The following is a 16050-nucleotide window of genomic DNA, read 5'->3' on the forward strand; positions in this document are numbered from 1 at the left end:
AAAGTTTGAGCAATGCAAGAGCTTGCAAGAAAAAACCCCACAAAAATATGTCTCTAATCAAAACCTTGCAAAAATGTTTTGACAATTGCCCAGAACTTAATTTATGAATGTACCCACTGTAGTCTGTATTTAATAGTCCAGATAGAGCTTGCCCAACATAGAGGGTTATGCCCAATAGCAGCTAAACAAACGGCAATACTGTAGAATAGCCTTGACCATGTTTGGGTATATTGTGTTTGGTGCAAATAATGGATACTTCTGCATTTATTCTTTTTGTTTTTGTGCGAAGGAAGAGTCTCGATTCATTGTGTATATATTTTATTGTAGGTCGTGGCTGGGGGTGCACTGATCGGTGCGGAGAGACACGAAGTGATGACAGTGCTTGCCACTGCTCTGATGACTGCATGGCTAGAGGCGACTGTTGTACTAACTACCAAGCAGTATGCAAAGGTTAATGGCTTTTTTGTCACAGTAAAAATGTTGTAATGCATTGCTTTTACAACCTGCGTTTTGTGGAACCGTAGGATTCTGCAGGAAGTTTTCAGGGGATCCCTGTGACGTTTTCAGTAGATTTTTCACTTTCTTAAGACTCAATCATTATTATTTTTTGCCATATATATTTTTGTTGAATTATTTTAAAGCTGCAGTTCAAGCTGCCGTTTAAAAAAAAAAAAAAAAAAAAAAAAAAAAAAATTCCCATTCAATATGTGCATCAATACAATCTGCACACTGACAAGTGATTAGCTAAGCTGCAGATCGATCCTGTAATTGATCGCTTGCTCCGGGTTATTTACATAGTTACATAGTAGATGAGGTTGAAAAAAGACTTCCGTCCATCAAATTCAACCTATGCTAAATTTAGACAACAGATACTTTATCCTACTGTATCTATACTTATTGATCCAGTTATTTAATTCAGTTCTTGCACAGCGTTCTGGGCAATGTCGTTCCTAGAATATGATTGACTGGGCAGTTACTAGATACAATTGGCGCACTGCTAGAGAGAGGGCGGGGCTCAAGAGCCAGAGCCTATCAGTAGGGGAAGGGGCTGTCACGCTGGAAATGCTTCTTGCATTAGAAACATTAAAAATGTCTTTTTTTTTTTTTTAACTGCTACAAGTATTTTCTCATAGTACAGAACTGATTTATTAAAAAAAACACATGTAGGATATTTCTTGAACTGCTGCTTTAAAGGGTAATTATATATTACACTGCAATGATACAAATGTATATATGATATTGCATTAGTAAAAATAGAAGCCCTACTAATTCACTAGTATATGGGATGGTGTTCTATGAAAACAAATTTATTTGGGGTCACAATACATTTTTATGGGTTTGCACTGTCCTTAGGAAGTTGCCATAGTGCATAGCTTTACCTTTTCTATTTTGCGTTGTGTATATATAATGCAATGAGATTATTTGCAGGGTTTTTACTAATGTGTATGTTATCACATGGATGGTGCTCTAATTGAGATTTTGGAACTAGGAGCACATTTGCATTTTATTTTCATTTCTGTACAGTATTTAATATTGTTTTTGTACACAGAATCACAATCTGCAAAGAATACACTGCACAGAATATAAACCCTTTAAAAAAAATATCTCTAGTCGTTTACTTTGTAAATAGGCAGCGCCTTAACCACATCACAAACTGAGACTTCCAATTACGGTAGGAACCATTACAAACTCTGCTTAATCATACAGATATAGCAAGACCCACTGTCTCCGGCGTGTCCGGAGTCTACCATGATCCCGCGGTAGGGGTTGAGTCTACTGTGATCACCCTGTGGGGGCAGTCCATGATTCCGAATGGGACCCCCTGCAGGTGCAGTGACCATCGCAGTCTTGTGGCCGCAGCACTGAAGGCCCTTATCTTAGCTACGTCTGTTTATCTGCCAACCACCAGATTGCCAAGTAACTGTTCCAATTTATGCTGCAATCTTTGCTGTACACTGTAGTACACAAACATACATGAGGGTCTACGTGCACTGGTGCAATGTCCCCGTTAGATGGAGAATAGTTTTTTTGTTTCCCATCAGATGAAGTCTGTGACGGTAGGGGTAGCTGGGGGAACTAATAAAGCGAAATCCAGCTATTTACCCCCTAAAAAAAGTGTAACTTGGCTGTCCTAGTAATGTTTCATCCAGCCAAATGTAATTTAATATCTGGGGGAGAACATGGAATGTATTTCAAAGCCTATATTCTTTATTCCCTGTAAATGCAATCCCCCAGTGAATCAACATTGTTCTGTGATGTGTTTTGGGCTAGCTGTAATTCTAAGTCCTGTCTTTTACATAATTACCTCATGTCTTTATTCATGCTGATGTTAGCAATTCCTCCCAGATTACATACCTGGTATTGTGTGGTGATGGAATTAACATGCAAGAGAGTAAATGAGATATTCCACTGTTACTGTCAATTTTATGGAGAAAGACTAAGTAATTCACTCAGTTGAACCTCTCCATAGAAATAGATCAGAACAAAGGTAGGGGATTAGTTAAATTAATCAGTTATCAGGTCTGAGACCCAGGCACTGTTTCTCTTGACTGGCTACCCTTGCTCAATGTTAAAGGATAGCCCTCAAGGGGTATATAAGGAACACTGCTGATCAGAGCACTAGTCTGGTCTCTGTGATAGCATTGAGTCAGTCATTTCATTGATTCAGATTGATTGAACTGACCGGAGAGGCTGATGACTCCTCGAGTGGGTCACTTCCAATCACAGCGCCCGCGCCGACACCACTTTCCGGAGTTTCAGTCGGGGATGTATTGACTGGCCCGTTTGGAGAGCCGCTGCTGCCACGTGGGGGAGAGCCGCCGCTGCCACGTGGGTCATTGCCCATCGCTTTGCTTTATAGCTTTATTGCACTGTATGCTGAGTTCTGTGTGCAGTACAGAGCCCAGAGCTGTGACTTGCTGTGACCCCCGGCCTTGCCCCCCCCCCCTGCCTAGTGCTGTGCCCCCCCCTGTTTAGTGCAGTGCCCCCCCCTGTTCTCTGTGCCCCCCCGTGCTCTGTGCCCCCCCCAGTGCTCAGTGCCCCCCCCTGTGCGCTGTGCTGCGCCCCCCTGTGCTCTGTGTTGTGCCCCCCCCGCGCTCTGTGCTGTGCCCCCCTGTGCTCTGTGCTGTGCCCCCCTGTGCTCAGTGCTGTGCCCCCCTGTGCTCTCTGCTCCCCCCTGCGCTCTGTGCTGTGCCCCCCCCAGCGCTCTGTGCTGTGCCCCCCCCTGCGCTCTGTGCTGTGCCCCCCCTGCGCTCTGTGCTGTGCCCCCCCTGCGCTCTGTGCTGTGCCCCCCCTGCGCTATGTGCTGTGCCCCCCCTGCGCTCTGTGCTGTGCCCCCCCCTGCGCTCTGTGCTGTGCCCCCCCTGCGCTCTGTGCTGTGCCCCCCCTGCGCTCTGTGCTGTGCCCCCCCTGAACTTGGTGCCGTGCCCCCCCCTGCGCCGTGTGCTCTTGCTCCCTGCGTTGCGTGCTTTGGGCCGTGTGCTCACCGCCGTGCGTGTGTGTGGCTCTGATTTGGGCCGTGTGCCCGCCGCCGTGCGGGTGCGTGGCTCTGATTTGGGCTGTGTGCTCGCCGCCGTGCGGGTGCGTGGCTCTGACTTGTGCCGTGTGCTCGCCGCCGTGTGCGTGGCTCTGATTTGTGCAGAGTGCTCGCCGCCGTGCGTGTGGCTCTGATTTGTGCCGTGTGCCCGCCGCCGTGCGGGTGCGTGGCTCTGGTCTGCGCCTTATTATGGCAGAGGCAAATGTGCCACCTATGGAGACTGCAATACATGATGCTGCAGAAGACATGGACTACACTTTAGTGAAGAAGAGAGGGCGAGCAAACTCTGATAGCTCCAATGGTTCTTCCCCTCCATCGGTAGCAAAGACAAAGATGCAGAAGCACAAGAAAGACCAAGGCATCAAAACATCAAACCGCTTCGAGCCACTTGCTAATGCCGATGACTGCTCAGGGCCCAGGTGCAACGATGAAGAGACTGCACTCCCACCCAAAAAGATTCGCATACCACCGGTAATGGTTAGGAATATGAAGACCCACAAGGACCTTGTCGACATCCTCACCGAGCACTGCACTTCCCCGTTTGTAGTTAAACCACGGGCGAACCACGCAAAGATCACTACCACAACTGTGGACGACTACCGGAGCTTAACGGACTGCTTTGCAAAGCAGGGCATAGAATACTACACCTTCCCACTGACGCGCCTAAAGCCCCAGAAATTTGTAATTCGCGGCTTACCAGCAAACGCCTCCGTGGGGGAGATTTCCCACGACCTCGCGGAACATGGACTTCCAGTCAAGAGCGTAGCCCAATTGACATCCCCGGTGGACAAGACCAAGAAGTTCCCTTTGTTTATTGTCACACTGGCAGAAACCCCGGAGAGCCAGCCTGCAGATCTTACCAAGATTACCAAGCTCTGTAGCTGTGTGGTAACCACAGAAGCGCCAAAGGGCAGAAAAGGCCCAACCATGTGTTTCAACTGCCAACGGCTCGGGCATACCTCTGCATTCTGCCACCAGAAGCCACGCTGTGTGTGTTGTGGAGAGAACCACAACTCCAAGGAATGCCCACGAGATAGGAAGAAGGAGCCGGCGACATGTGCAAACTGCAAAGGCCCACACCCGGCAAGCTACCGTGGTTGCCCGTACCTCACAAAAGCAAAGCAAGAGGCACGGGAAAAGCGGACACCCCACCTGATGGAGCAGGCACCAAGGAAGACACCCACTACTCAATACCAGCTTCCCCGCCTGGCGCCGGAGAGACAGAGGACCACAGAACACCTGATCCCAGACCAAGGCACGGCATCCACCCAGAGGATGCAAAACCCAGACGGACAGACCTACGCGGAAACTCTCAGGACACCATCCACCAACCCCGTTGAGGCGGCCAACCCGGACCCCGCAGGCGGAACCGCAAGCCCAACAAACTGGCTAGAGATCATCCTTAAAATAGCGAGCGCTATTGCGAGAATGGATATTCACCCCATTGTGACAATGATAGCGAATCTCATCCCGGCCCTTCTCAGGAGCACAGAAACTAACCACCATGGCAGCAACATCTAAACGCAGTTCTGTCATCGTGATGTGGAATGCAAATGGTATCAGCAAGAAGACAGATGAACTCCTTCACCTGATGGAATCGAGGAATGTATGCGCAGCTCTGCTCTCGGAGACCCACCTTCAAGGAAACCAAAAACTAAGCCTGGCGAACCACAGGGTATACCGTACTGACCGGGCAACAGGAGCCAGAGGTGGTGGGACGGCTGTGATTGTTAACACACGGGTCAGCCATAATGAGATTGCACTACCACCCCTCCGGAGTATTGAAGCCACTGGAGTACAGGTAAAGACTGCAACAGGACCACTGCGACTAATTGCCACCTACTGCCCCCCTAAGGTGAAGCTACATTTGGGAGACTTGGAAGCTCTGCTGGACTCCACTGTCCCAACCATCATCGGGGGAGACCTAAATGCCAAACACCGGTGCTGGAACTCAAGGACAGCAAACTCCAGAGGACAAGCTCTTCTTGCTTACTCAAAGGAGAGTGACTTTGTAGTGGCTGGCCCTACAGAACCCACCCACTACCCAGGCACTGCAAGCCACACACCGGATGTCCTGGACATTGTCTTACTGAAGAACGTGAAACATTCTGTCCAGTTGGAAACCCTGGCGGAACTGACCTCAGACCACAACCCAGTTACCATTACTGTTGGCGACGAGATGGAAACCCACCAGCAAACACCCAGGTACAACTTCACCAGGGCGAACTGGAGCCTGTACAAAGAAGAGTTGAGCAACATCACAAACCCCCGCCCCTTGGACACCAACGGAGACATTGATGATGCTGTCAACACCTTTACTACCGCAGTCCAACATGCAATAGAGCACAGCGTCCCAAAACAGATGCCCAAACGCTGCTCCATCTACGACCTACCGAGCGGGATCAAGCAAGCGATTGCTGAGAAAAACAGGGCCCGACGCCAGTGGCAGAAGTTCCGCACACCTGACCTTCTGGTAAAGTACAACTCACTTGCCAGACTACTGCGACAGCAAATCAGCCAACACCGGGGGGAGAGGTGGGAGGCCGCAGCAGCCAAGCTGAAGGAATCCGACAACTCTGTTTGGAGAATGACCCGACGCCTGACCGGGAAGAAGGAGCCTAATCCACCTATCCAGGGCCAGACCCACCTGGCATGTAGCAACAAGGACAAGGCAGAGGTTCTCGCTGACACACTGGAGACAACTTTTAGGCCTAACCAAGCCAGCAAAATAGCACGGGAAGTTGAGCAAGGAGTTAACAGGCATCTTACCGAGCACCTACCAGAGACCGAAGCGGAAACCCTTGAAGGATGCACCAGGACTGAGATAACGCAACTTGCAGATAAGCTGGCAAATGGCAAAGCACCAGGAAGTGACGGAATTACCAACCTGGCCATCAAGAAGCTTCCGCCGGCAGCCATGGAATGCCTCACAGAAATCTTCAATGCATGCATGCGGCTCCAGCACTTTCCTCAATCCTGGAAGGAAGCCAAGGTCATTGTATTTCCAAAGCCTGGAAAACCACGGAGGGATCCTGCAAACTACCGTCCGATAAGCCTGCTCTCTGGACTGTCGAAACTCCTGGAGAAAGTTATTCTTACGCGCCTCCGCCACTTTGCCTCTGGTAAAAACATTCTACTAAAGGAGCAATTTGGATTCCGGAAGGACCACTCAACCAACCATCAGCTGCTGCGAGTCGTTGACATAATAAGCCATGGGTTCAACATCCACAAATCAACTGGAGTTGTCTTCTTGGACGTGGCCAAAGCGTTTGACAGAGTTTGGCATGAAGGACTACTGCACAAAATGATCAACCTGAAATTCCCAAACTACCTGATTAAGCTGACTGCAAGCTACTTGCGGGAGCGCACATTCCACGTGGCTGTGCGAGAAGAGCTCTCAACAACACGCCCCATCCGCGCTGGCGTGCCACAGGGATCAGTCCTGGGACCTTTCCTTTTCAACCTCTTCATGAATGACATCCCCACAGACCTCCACAAGACTCAACTGGCACTCTACGCAGACGATGTGGCAGTCATCTCCCAGTCCTTCAGAGAGAAAGAAGTAGCTAAGAACATCCAGAAAGCACTAGACATGCTATCAACATGGTACAGCGACTGGCAAGTAGGACTGAACTCCAGCAAGACTACAGCTACACTGTTTACCAAAAAGAGGATCAAGGCACACCCGCCAATCACCCTCAACGGAGAGGCTGTCAAATGGGAGCCAAACAGCTCTTACCTAGGTGTAATCCTAGATAGCAAACTAAGCTGGAGAAACCACATTGAGAAGATTCAACAGAAGGCAACAACCAAGCTGGCAGCACTGTACCCTCTGCTGAAGACAAGGACCATGCCCATCAAGAGCAAAGTCAATGTGATCAAGGCGATCATTAGACCCACAATGACATACGCCTCCCCGGTGTGGAGTGGTTGCCACCAACATCAAAGATCATCTCTCCAAAAATTACAGAACAAGGCGCTGCGGATTGCGTCCAACGCTCCACTTCCTACAAGAATAGCAGACCTTCATAGGGAACTGGGTATCGAGATGTTAGATGAACATCTAAAGAAGCTCAACAAGAAATTCTACAAGGAACTGGACCAGAACTCAAACCCGCTGATCAAGAAGCTTGCTGCGATCTCTGCAAACCCATTTGACCGCTACCCACGACCCATCACAGCGCTGAACCTGTGAAACCAACTCAACTGTGGCAAGTAACACAGATCAAGAAGCTTCCTAAAGAGTGCGACAATACACTCAACAAGAGAACTTGGAGTAATGAGGCTCAAGCCTCGGTATCCAATATCACCACTGACAGATTTAATCTGTCAGTCAGAACAGAACGGTCAGAGCACTAGTCCATCTCTTGGAAGGAGTGTGGAGACCATCTGAGAGACACTCTGGGAAGGGTTGTGGAGTTGGACTGTGACCAGCTGGAGGTTCATGTCAGAGTGGCCTGCTGTGTGCAGCACTCTGATATCCTGAAGCAGAGAAGCGGACAGGGTAAACCCATTTGAAGTAGGTCCCTGCACCTAGGAAAGGTAGATCTCATTCACCAGACCCCCGTAAGTGTGTATATTTTTGTATTTTGTATTCTTGTGTGTTCTAAAGGATTTATCCAAAATAAACCTCATTTTATTTCACTGTCTTGTTTTGCCCTGTGATTGATCCCTTAAAAATAAATGGTGTTAAAAGACCTGGTCTACCATGACAGTCATTTTATTGTTGGGTCGTTTTTCCAGGATCATGGAATGTTATAGTTGGTGTTTAAATTGATATTTTCATATCATTTTGCCTTTTTTAAATTTGAATTAACATTTCAATTTACTGTATTTAACCCAGGAATAGCACTGGTACACTCAAGATGGGGTTATCCATGTCAACGGAATACACCTGCAGTATAAGCAATGCTATGTTTGTAACCCCCAACTACCTTAAAAAAAACTTTGCTAAACCCACTAGAAAAGAAACGGATATATTGGTGTATTTCAGTTTTAATTGGAAATGGTTGAGGATGTACAGGGTAGGAACATCTTGACCTATTTGTAATATACAGTAAGATTAATTAGTGCTAGACAGCTCATTGATAATGTATGTGCGACTCTTCACTTATATGAAGATTGCTTTTCTGGACAGACAACTTTTTTTTTTAAATGATTTCCAAAATATGTAGCAAATAGTATATATTGGTAACATAATCATTTATTTAGGGCCACATATCTGTGTGAAGCAAACACTTTTTGTTAATCAAGTGTGACAATAGTGCAGCATTATACCTTTCCTTACCCCCTCCCCCACCCGCCTATAATTCTAAATACGATCATATATTGTACTTATGTACTACATATCTGTTCTAAAATTCAACGTTGTTTAAAAAAAAAAAAAAAAATGATTTATTTAAAAGTTTTGAAACTTCAATATCTGTTGCGAAATATAAGCAATATCAGTGTTCAAGAGTTGTAACGCTCTTTAAACAATCACTTGTGACAGGGTCTAAGAGGGGTGATCTCAAGCTCTTTGTGAATTTGTAATGCGCACGTGGACAGCCCAATTTTTCCAAACTTTTTGGACCGAAATGAGTATTATAAGAGTGCCACATTTTTATTTTTGAAATCTGTTCATTTATTGTTTCTCTAGATGACCCCAGACAACAAGGTCAATCCTAATTGGCGGAATTTTCAACCATTTTTGAAATCTATATTATCATCGAAATTGGCAAAAAAAAAAAATTGCCAGGTTTTCACAAAAGGACTAATTTGTAGTCTACTTTCTTGACCAACAGTTGTTCTTTACATCTCTCTTTCTTGTCTAGGAGATACACATTGGGTGGAGGACGAATGTGAAGAAATTAAATACCCAGACTGTCCAGCAGGGTAATAACTTTTTACTTTGCTTTCCAGGTGTGAAGCTATTTGCAGTATGAATTTAAAGTCTGCTTATCCTTTTATTCTTTTAATGCGTCAATATTGCATTTCACATTTGTTATTTTAAACACATTAAATGTGTAATATTGGCACTCAAATGCTATATACAGTATGTGCAGTTGTTCCCTCAACCAACATATAAGGTTTAGAGGTTGAGTATGTGTGTTTTTTGTTTCTTGATATTGTATGTGCAATCCAGTGTTTTTTAATCTGGACTGGATAGGGAAGACACACTCGGTCTGTCTATAATCTCTCTTTTGGCCAATGAACTTTCATTTGTGGCAAAAATACACAAGGGACTGTGTTGCTATATAAATGTAATACTGGAAATGGCATCTTTTTAATTTATTATATCCAACCTCTATAGTCGCCTATCGTTGCACTCCAACTAGAATCCTGTGATTTTATGTAACATTTTTACAAATTCTTTATTCTTTCGGTTGTTGCTATTCATATAATTTGCAAAGTATCTAATACAACTAGACCCAAAATGTATGTCAAATGCAAGTTCACATACAGATGTATGGTTAAGGGGCACACACTTTATTGGGAACAATTGGTACAACAAGATGAGTACAATGATTGTTTTTAACATTATGTTTACATCTAATTCATGATTTCTCTATGCAAATCCTTGTCTTAGTTTTGTTCGCCCTCCCTTGATTATCTTCTCGGTTGATGGTTTCCGTGCTTCATACATGAAGAAAGGGAGCAAGGTTTTACCAAACATTGAAAAACTAAGTAAGTACAAAAGCTCTAATAATAATGAAAATGGTGTTCCACACTATCATCATTAAGTTACTGTATTAATTATTTATTCATTTATAAAATAGAAGTAATACATTGAGAGTTACCTCTCGTTTTCAAGTATGTCCTGGGCATAGAGTTATGATGACAAATAATACATGGTTACATAAGTGAACACGGTATACATTATATACAAGACATTGCATGCACAGTTAAAGATAATATATATTATACTGTAGGTGTATGTAACAGTTACAGACCAGATTAAAATGTGAGACAGCTTTAGTTTTGAAAGAACTTAGACTGGTGGTGGCTGTGAGAGTCTACAGTAGATTGTTCCAGTTTTGGGGTGCACGGTAACAGGAGGAGGAGCGACCAGAAACTTTGCTGAACGTTGGGACCATGAACAGTCTTTTGGAGTCAGATCTCAGATAAGTGCTGCATGTGGTAGGGGTGAGGAGCTTGTTCAGATAGACAGCTTGCCCAGAAAGTATTTGAAGGCAAGACAGGAGAGATGAACTTTGTTCCTAGACTAAAGTGATGACCAATCTAGTTCTTTGAGCATTACACAGTGATGTGTGTTGTAGTTGCATTGGAGAACAAAACAACATATTGAATTGTAGAGGGTATCAAGTTTGCTGAGGTGGGTTTGGGGTGCCGAATCGTATACTATGTCCCCTTAGTTAATAATTGACATTAACATCTGCTGTGCAATACGCTTTCTGATCCTCAGATTTAGGGAGAATTTGTTCCTGTAAAGTACACCTAGTTTAGCATAGGTTTTGGATGTCAGGGCATCCCAAATGTTAAATGTGAGTCAATCCATATGCCCAAGTATTTAAAACTAGTAACAGGAGTTAGAGTGGTATTAACGTTGGTTCTGATCTGGAGCTCAGTCACTGGAAGCTTTACAAATTTAGCCTTGGTTCCAAATACCTTTGTTACAGACTTGTCAGTGTTTAAAAACAGTTTGTTTTGGGAAATCCAATTTTCAAGTCTCAAAAAGTCAGGTTGAAGTATGTGTTCAAGGTCGGAGAGGATAGGGCTGTGTGCATATAAGATTGTGCCATCTACATACATGTGTATTGGAGCTCCCTTACAAGCTGTAGGAAGATCATTGATGGACACTGAGAAGAGTAGGGGCACCAGAACCGAGCCTTGCGGGACACCACAGGTGATATCCAAGGGGTTAGAGTTAGAGCCTGAGATGGACACATGTTGGGATCTACCTGATAGGTAGGAATGAAACCAGTTTAAAGCAAGCTTCCTTATTCCAGAGCGCTGGAGTTTGTTAAGCGGGATAGCATGATCAACAGTATCAAAAGCCTTTGCAAAATCTAGGAATATTACACTTATCGGCGTGAAATGCACAAGCTATTGATATGTTTATTTGAGTTTGTTTAGACCGCCTTCTTCCCTTTAAATATTATTACTAGTGTTCTGTAAATGACTTGCGCTTTGATCTCATCTGACTTGGTTTGCTCTGAATTTTTGGGTGCTATCCATGGATAAAATAGTAATATTATGTATTTTACAGGTTGCGACCTCTTTTACATATGCTTTAGAGGCATCATGATTCCCTAAAATTCACTTATTCGGATGTAGATCTTGAGATCCCAAAAGTCTTGTTGGCGTTTACATTTTTTCAAAGACTTTTTTTTAAATGTATTATAATGTAACAAGCATTTTGTGTTCCTATAACAACCATTTACAAAGTCACATCCCCTTCCTCTTCTGAAACAGGCTCTGGCACACCCATTTTTGAGCCCTGCCTCTCTCTAGCAGTGCACCAATTGTATCTAGTGACTGCCTGGTCCCATGATCTTCCCCACAGAACTTTGCATCTTGGGTCCTCTTCTGCTGCACTGACAGCCATTTAGTGAACCCCCGAACCGAATCTTTGCCGATCGATCGGCAACTTGGCTAATCACTTGTCAGTGTGTAGATTGTATTGATGCATATTTAATTTTGTTTAATTGGCAGCGTGAACTGCTGCTTTAAGATCTTGAAAACTGATGTGCAACAAGATTGTTGACAAACGTTAATTTGCTAATTGAAAGGCATCTTTATGCAAAAGTCACCATGCTGGCAAGCTTCTTCAAGCAAAAAGATATTTTCATAAGCTGTTATGCCAGATACAGCGAAATCTTTCTAAGATATAATTTCTTCATGCCTCCAGTTGGGATTTTGAATAATTTCAAAAATCTTGCACAAACCAATTTTGGTTTGAATAATACATTATATTTAACAAATGTTTCTTCCTATTATTTATTTGATTTTCAGTAAATTTATAAACGTTTACATAAAATAAGTATTATTATGACAAAAATGAAGGTACAGTCAGATAGTGTATAGAGAAAATAAGTAAAATGCATATAGCAATAACATCTTTGGGAGTACAATTTTGAAGAAGAGGAGAATAAGAAAAGAATGAAGAGAAAACAACCGAAGTACAGAAGGAATAAAATATTGTAACATTGCAGATGGATTAAAGTTGAGTTACACAAAGAGCTCGATTATTTGACTATTGTTTTCATCTTTTCTCTCCCTTTTCTAAACAGGGTCTTGTGGAACACATTCTCCATATATGAGACCAGTTTACCCTACGAAAACCTTCCCTAATTTGTATACATTGGCAACGGTAACTTCTTTTCACTCAGAATTTAGTTTTATCAAATGTATTCTAAAATGCAAAGATATTTATTTTTGCTAAAACTCAGACTAGAGTTTAACATATTAAATCTTTTATATAAAAACATATACTAGACCCGTACAAGCCCTTTTAATAAAGAATAACAAATCAGTTTTCTTTCTTTTTTTTTTTGCCCCACAAGAGATAAAGATTGTTGACACTTCATTTTTTTTTTTTGCAGTAGTAGTATCACGAAATATTAAGCTTTGTTGTGTGTTTGTTGCAATTCTTATCATTTTTCTTCTGCACAAAGGGACTTTATCCTGAATCACATGGCATCGTTGGCAATTCAATGTATGACCCTGTTTTTGAAGCCAACTTCAGCCTTCGTGGACGAGAGAAATTTAATCACAGATGGTGGGGAGGACAGCCTGTAAGTAACTAGCAAACAAACAAGAAAAATGTGTGTGACCAATTTGTACCTAACCTTGCTAATCTTGTCTGTGTTTCTGTCTCTCAAGAAAAAAACATATTTAAAGCAGTTGTCGAAGTGCATACAAAGCTACCGGTGCAATGAATGTCCAAAAGCATAATGCAGATAGAAAGGCTTGCTAATAGGCTGCGAATGCGATGTTACTATTCTTAAAAATACAATTTCAACTATTAAATTATAATATAGAAAAATCCAGTTAAAAACAGCCCATGCAGCAGAATAGCTGCATCTTTAAGACGATCAATCAATACCGTAGGGCGAGATATTTTTTTTGGGGGGGAGCGGCAGTTAGAGAGTCTCTGCGCTCTTCCCCAAGGCATTTAAATTAAATGCCGGGACACAGCGCAAGGCCGCTGTAACGCACTTACCAGGATTCAGTCCGCTTCAGGCGACGCGTCGCCATGGCAGCGCCGCGTCAAATGACGCCGCAGGATCATGTAACATGACATCACATGAACCGCGGTGTCATTTAATGCCAGCACACAGGTAGGAGGGCGCAGTACCAAAAGTTTGCGCACCCCTGCCGTAGGGGTACCAACCATGTAAGGATTAAATGCATAATAGGTATCAGACCTCTGACATTTTCCCCGCAAATAATCATTTTATGCCATATATATCTTTACAGTTTGTATTTATTTGACACTGTTTTGACCAAGAAAAATGTAAGTGTGTTTTAATGCACACTGCATGTACATTACTGTGGGCCCGTCACTATTCCAATGTTGAAATACATGGAAAAACAAAAGTGCCAAAGGTTTTGGATAGCGGAGTGAAATGCAGCCGCCCAATACAATTGGGAGCTGTTTAACCCAATAAGACCAAATATTTACTAAGCAACGAGATTAGAAAAATAAGATCTTGACAAAAGCATCTTATACATTGCACCATAGTGTTCCCATTGTGTGTAGCAAACCTTCACAAAGGAAACCTTTGAAGTGTGTTTTTTGCCCTTCGTGCAGTAACATTACATTTATGCCAGCTGCTTGCCAAATTGGTGTGCTCCAACTTCTTAGCAATGGGGGGGCCAAATGGGATCTAGTGAACTCCTTTGATGTGTACAATGCGTGGAGCGTTGCCAGTGCACTGGAAAAAAATGATGTCTTTTTCCATTGCAATCATGTACAGCAAATATATTAGAAGTCGGAGCGGGGGGGTGGGGGGGTCTTGAGCAATCGTTTATTCATTTAAACACGAATGCTGAGCATTTGTTGAAAGAAAGGAAAATGAAACGGGTTGAAATCTTATTGGGTGCAGCGTCCACAAAATCAAATGAGGACATAAATGACTGTATGGTTGTAATATATGCTGTTTCTTTTCTTGTTCAGATTTGGATAACTGCTGTCAAGCAGGGTGTGAAGGCAGCTACATTCTTCTGGCCAGTGTAAGTCATAATGTACAGCACAAGTAATGTGGTACTGATGATAACATAATAAAGATGTACTCTTTGTACAGATTGGATGGAGTACCGAGTGATGTCGTAGTGTGACTATAATCTGTATTTTTAGATATTTTAAGGGGACAGTTAGTAGCCTTCCGGTCAACCCCTTCAATGTCCATAGAGTCTATATTGCCAATATTGTGCTTTCTCCAACAAGAAAGTGGAGGGTGAAGAACCTCAATTCCAGCAACATGTCACTTTGGCAAGTTTCTTTTTCTAAAAGGTAGATTTCAAATGTATTTGTGCAATATTAATTCTACAACTCTGTGTGCTGACAGCTTTGTAAAACAAAATTCGTTTTGACAGTATGCAGAGTGCTTTGTAATGCAACTATATACAGTACTTGTCATTACAGGGTCTCGGTCCTAAAATTATTATAAAAAAGTAATTTCTGCTCCACACAGTTCACACTCTGAGCAGTGTAGCGGTATGCAGAGACAATAAGGGATATTTTCTACGGAAAGGGACTATTAGCCGCGACCGTTCAGCCACCGAGGGACAGTTGGCTGCGGCCATTTAGCCGCGGCTGTTTCGGCCCTGAGGTAGGTGCTGCGTCTAGGACAATTAGTGTAATGATTCGGGGTTACGTTTTCCAGGGTAAGGGCTTGGGGGATTTTAGGGCAAGGGGGTTAAGGTTGGGGTTTTTAGGGTAAAGGGTTAGGGGATACATTACCAGCGACGGAGAACTGTCTTGGCAGCCAAATGTCCTGGCGGGGGAAACGGTCGCAGCTAAACGTGAAAATATGGCCCCGGGCTCCTTAGGAGGCAGATAAAGTGATTGCAGAGGGAGGTGAGAGTAAAGACGAGGGTAGGTGGAATCCTGAAATTGAACGGTGATGCAGAAAAGTAGACAGACCGGTAGAATAGGAGGAAATACAAGTAATATGCAATACATCTGTCTTTGACCACAGAAAAGAGGGACAATTGTAATAAAATCAGCATAAGACGTTCTCGCCACAGATGTATAGGAATCGGTGAAGAAGCGAAGTTAATGAATTTATCGTTTATTTGTAAAATGCCACCATATTCTGCAGCGTGGTACCATGGGGAACAGAGATTTTGATAATTACATAGATGGTTACATGCAAATAAGGACAAATATGCACCAACAGGTACAAAAGGTAATGAGGGCCCTGATCCTGAGAGCTTGCAATCTAGAGGGAATGAGGGACAATATTGAAACAAAAAGATACCTCAGTATGGTCCAGCCAGACAGCCGATCCCATTAAGGTTTGAGGGGGAGAGGGGGTGTTAGGGCGTGTAATATAGCAATGAGGTTG

The 16050-nt window shown here is 43.6% G+C and overlaps 1 protein-coding gene across 6 annotated transcripts in view; it reads left to right on the top strand.

Moving 5' to 3' along the window:
• The window catches only part of ENPP2 (ectonucleotide pyrophosphatase/phosphodiesterase 2), a 110694-nt gene that overhangs the window by 39334 nt on the left and 55310 nt on the right, over positions 1-16050 (top strand). For all 6 annotated transcript variants that reach the window (XM_075582376.1, XM_075582386.1, XM_075582387.1 and 3 more), the window contains 6 exons: positions 328-450; positions 9349-9409; positions 10104-10201; positions 12769-12848; positions 13153-13272; positions 14658-14713. In XM_075582376.1, the coding sequence (XP_075438491.1) occupies positions 328-450; positions 9349-9409; positions 10104-10201; positions 12769-12848; positions 13153-13272; positions 14658-14713 (538 nt within the window). The remainder of the gene's footprint in view (positions 1-327; positions 451-9348; positions 9410-10103; positions 10202-12768; positions 12849-13152; positions 13273-14657; positions 14714-16050) is intronic.

This window comes from Ascaphus truei, chromosome 2 (genome assembly GCF_040206685.1).
Source record: "Ascaphus truei isolate aAscTru1 chromosome 2, aAscTru1.hap1, whole genome shotgun sequence".
NCBI classification, from domain to species: Eukaryota; Metazoa; Chordata; class Amphibia; order Anura; family Ascaphidae; genus Ascaphus; species Ascaphus truei.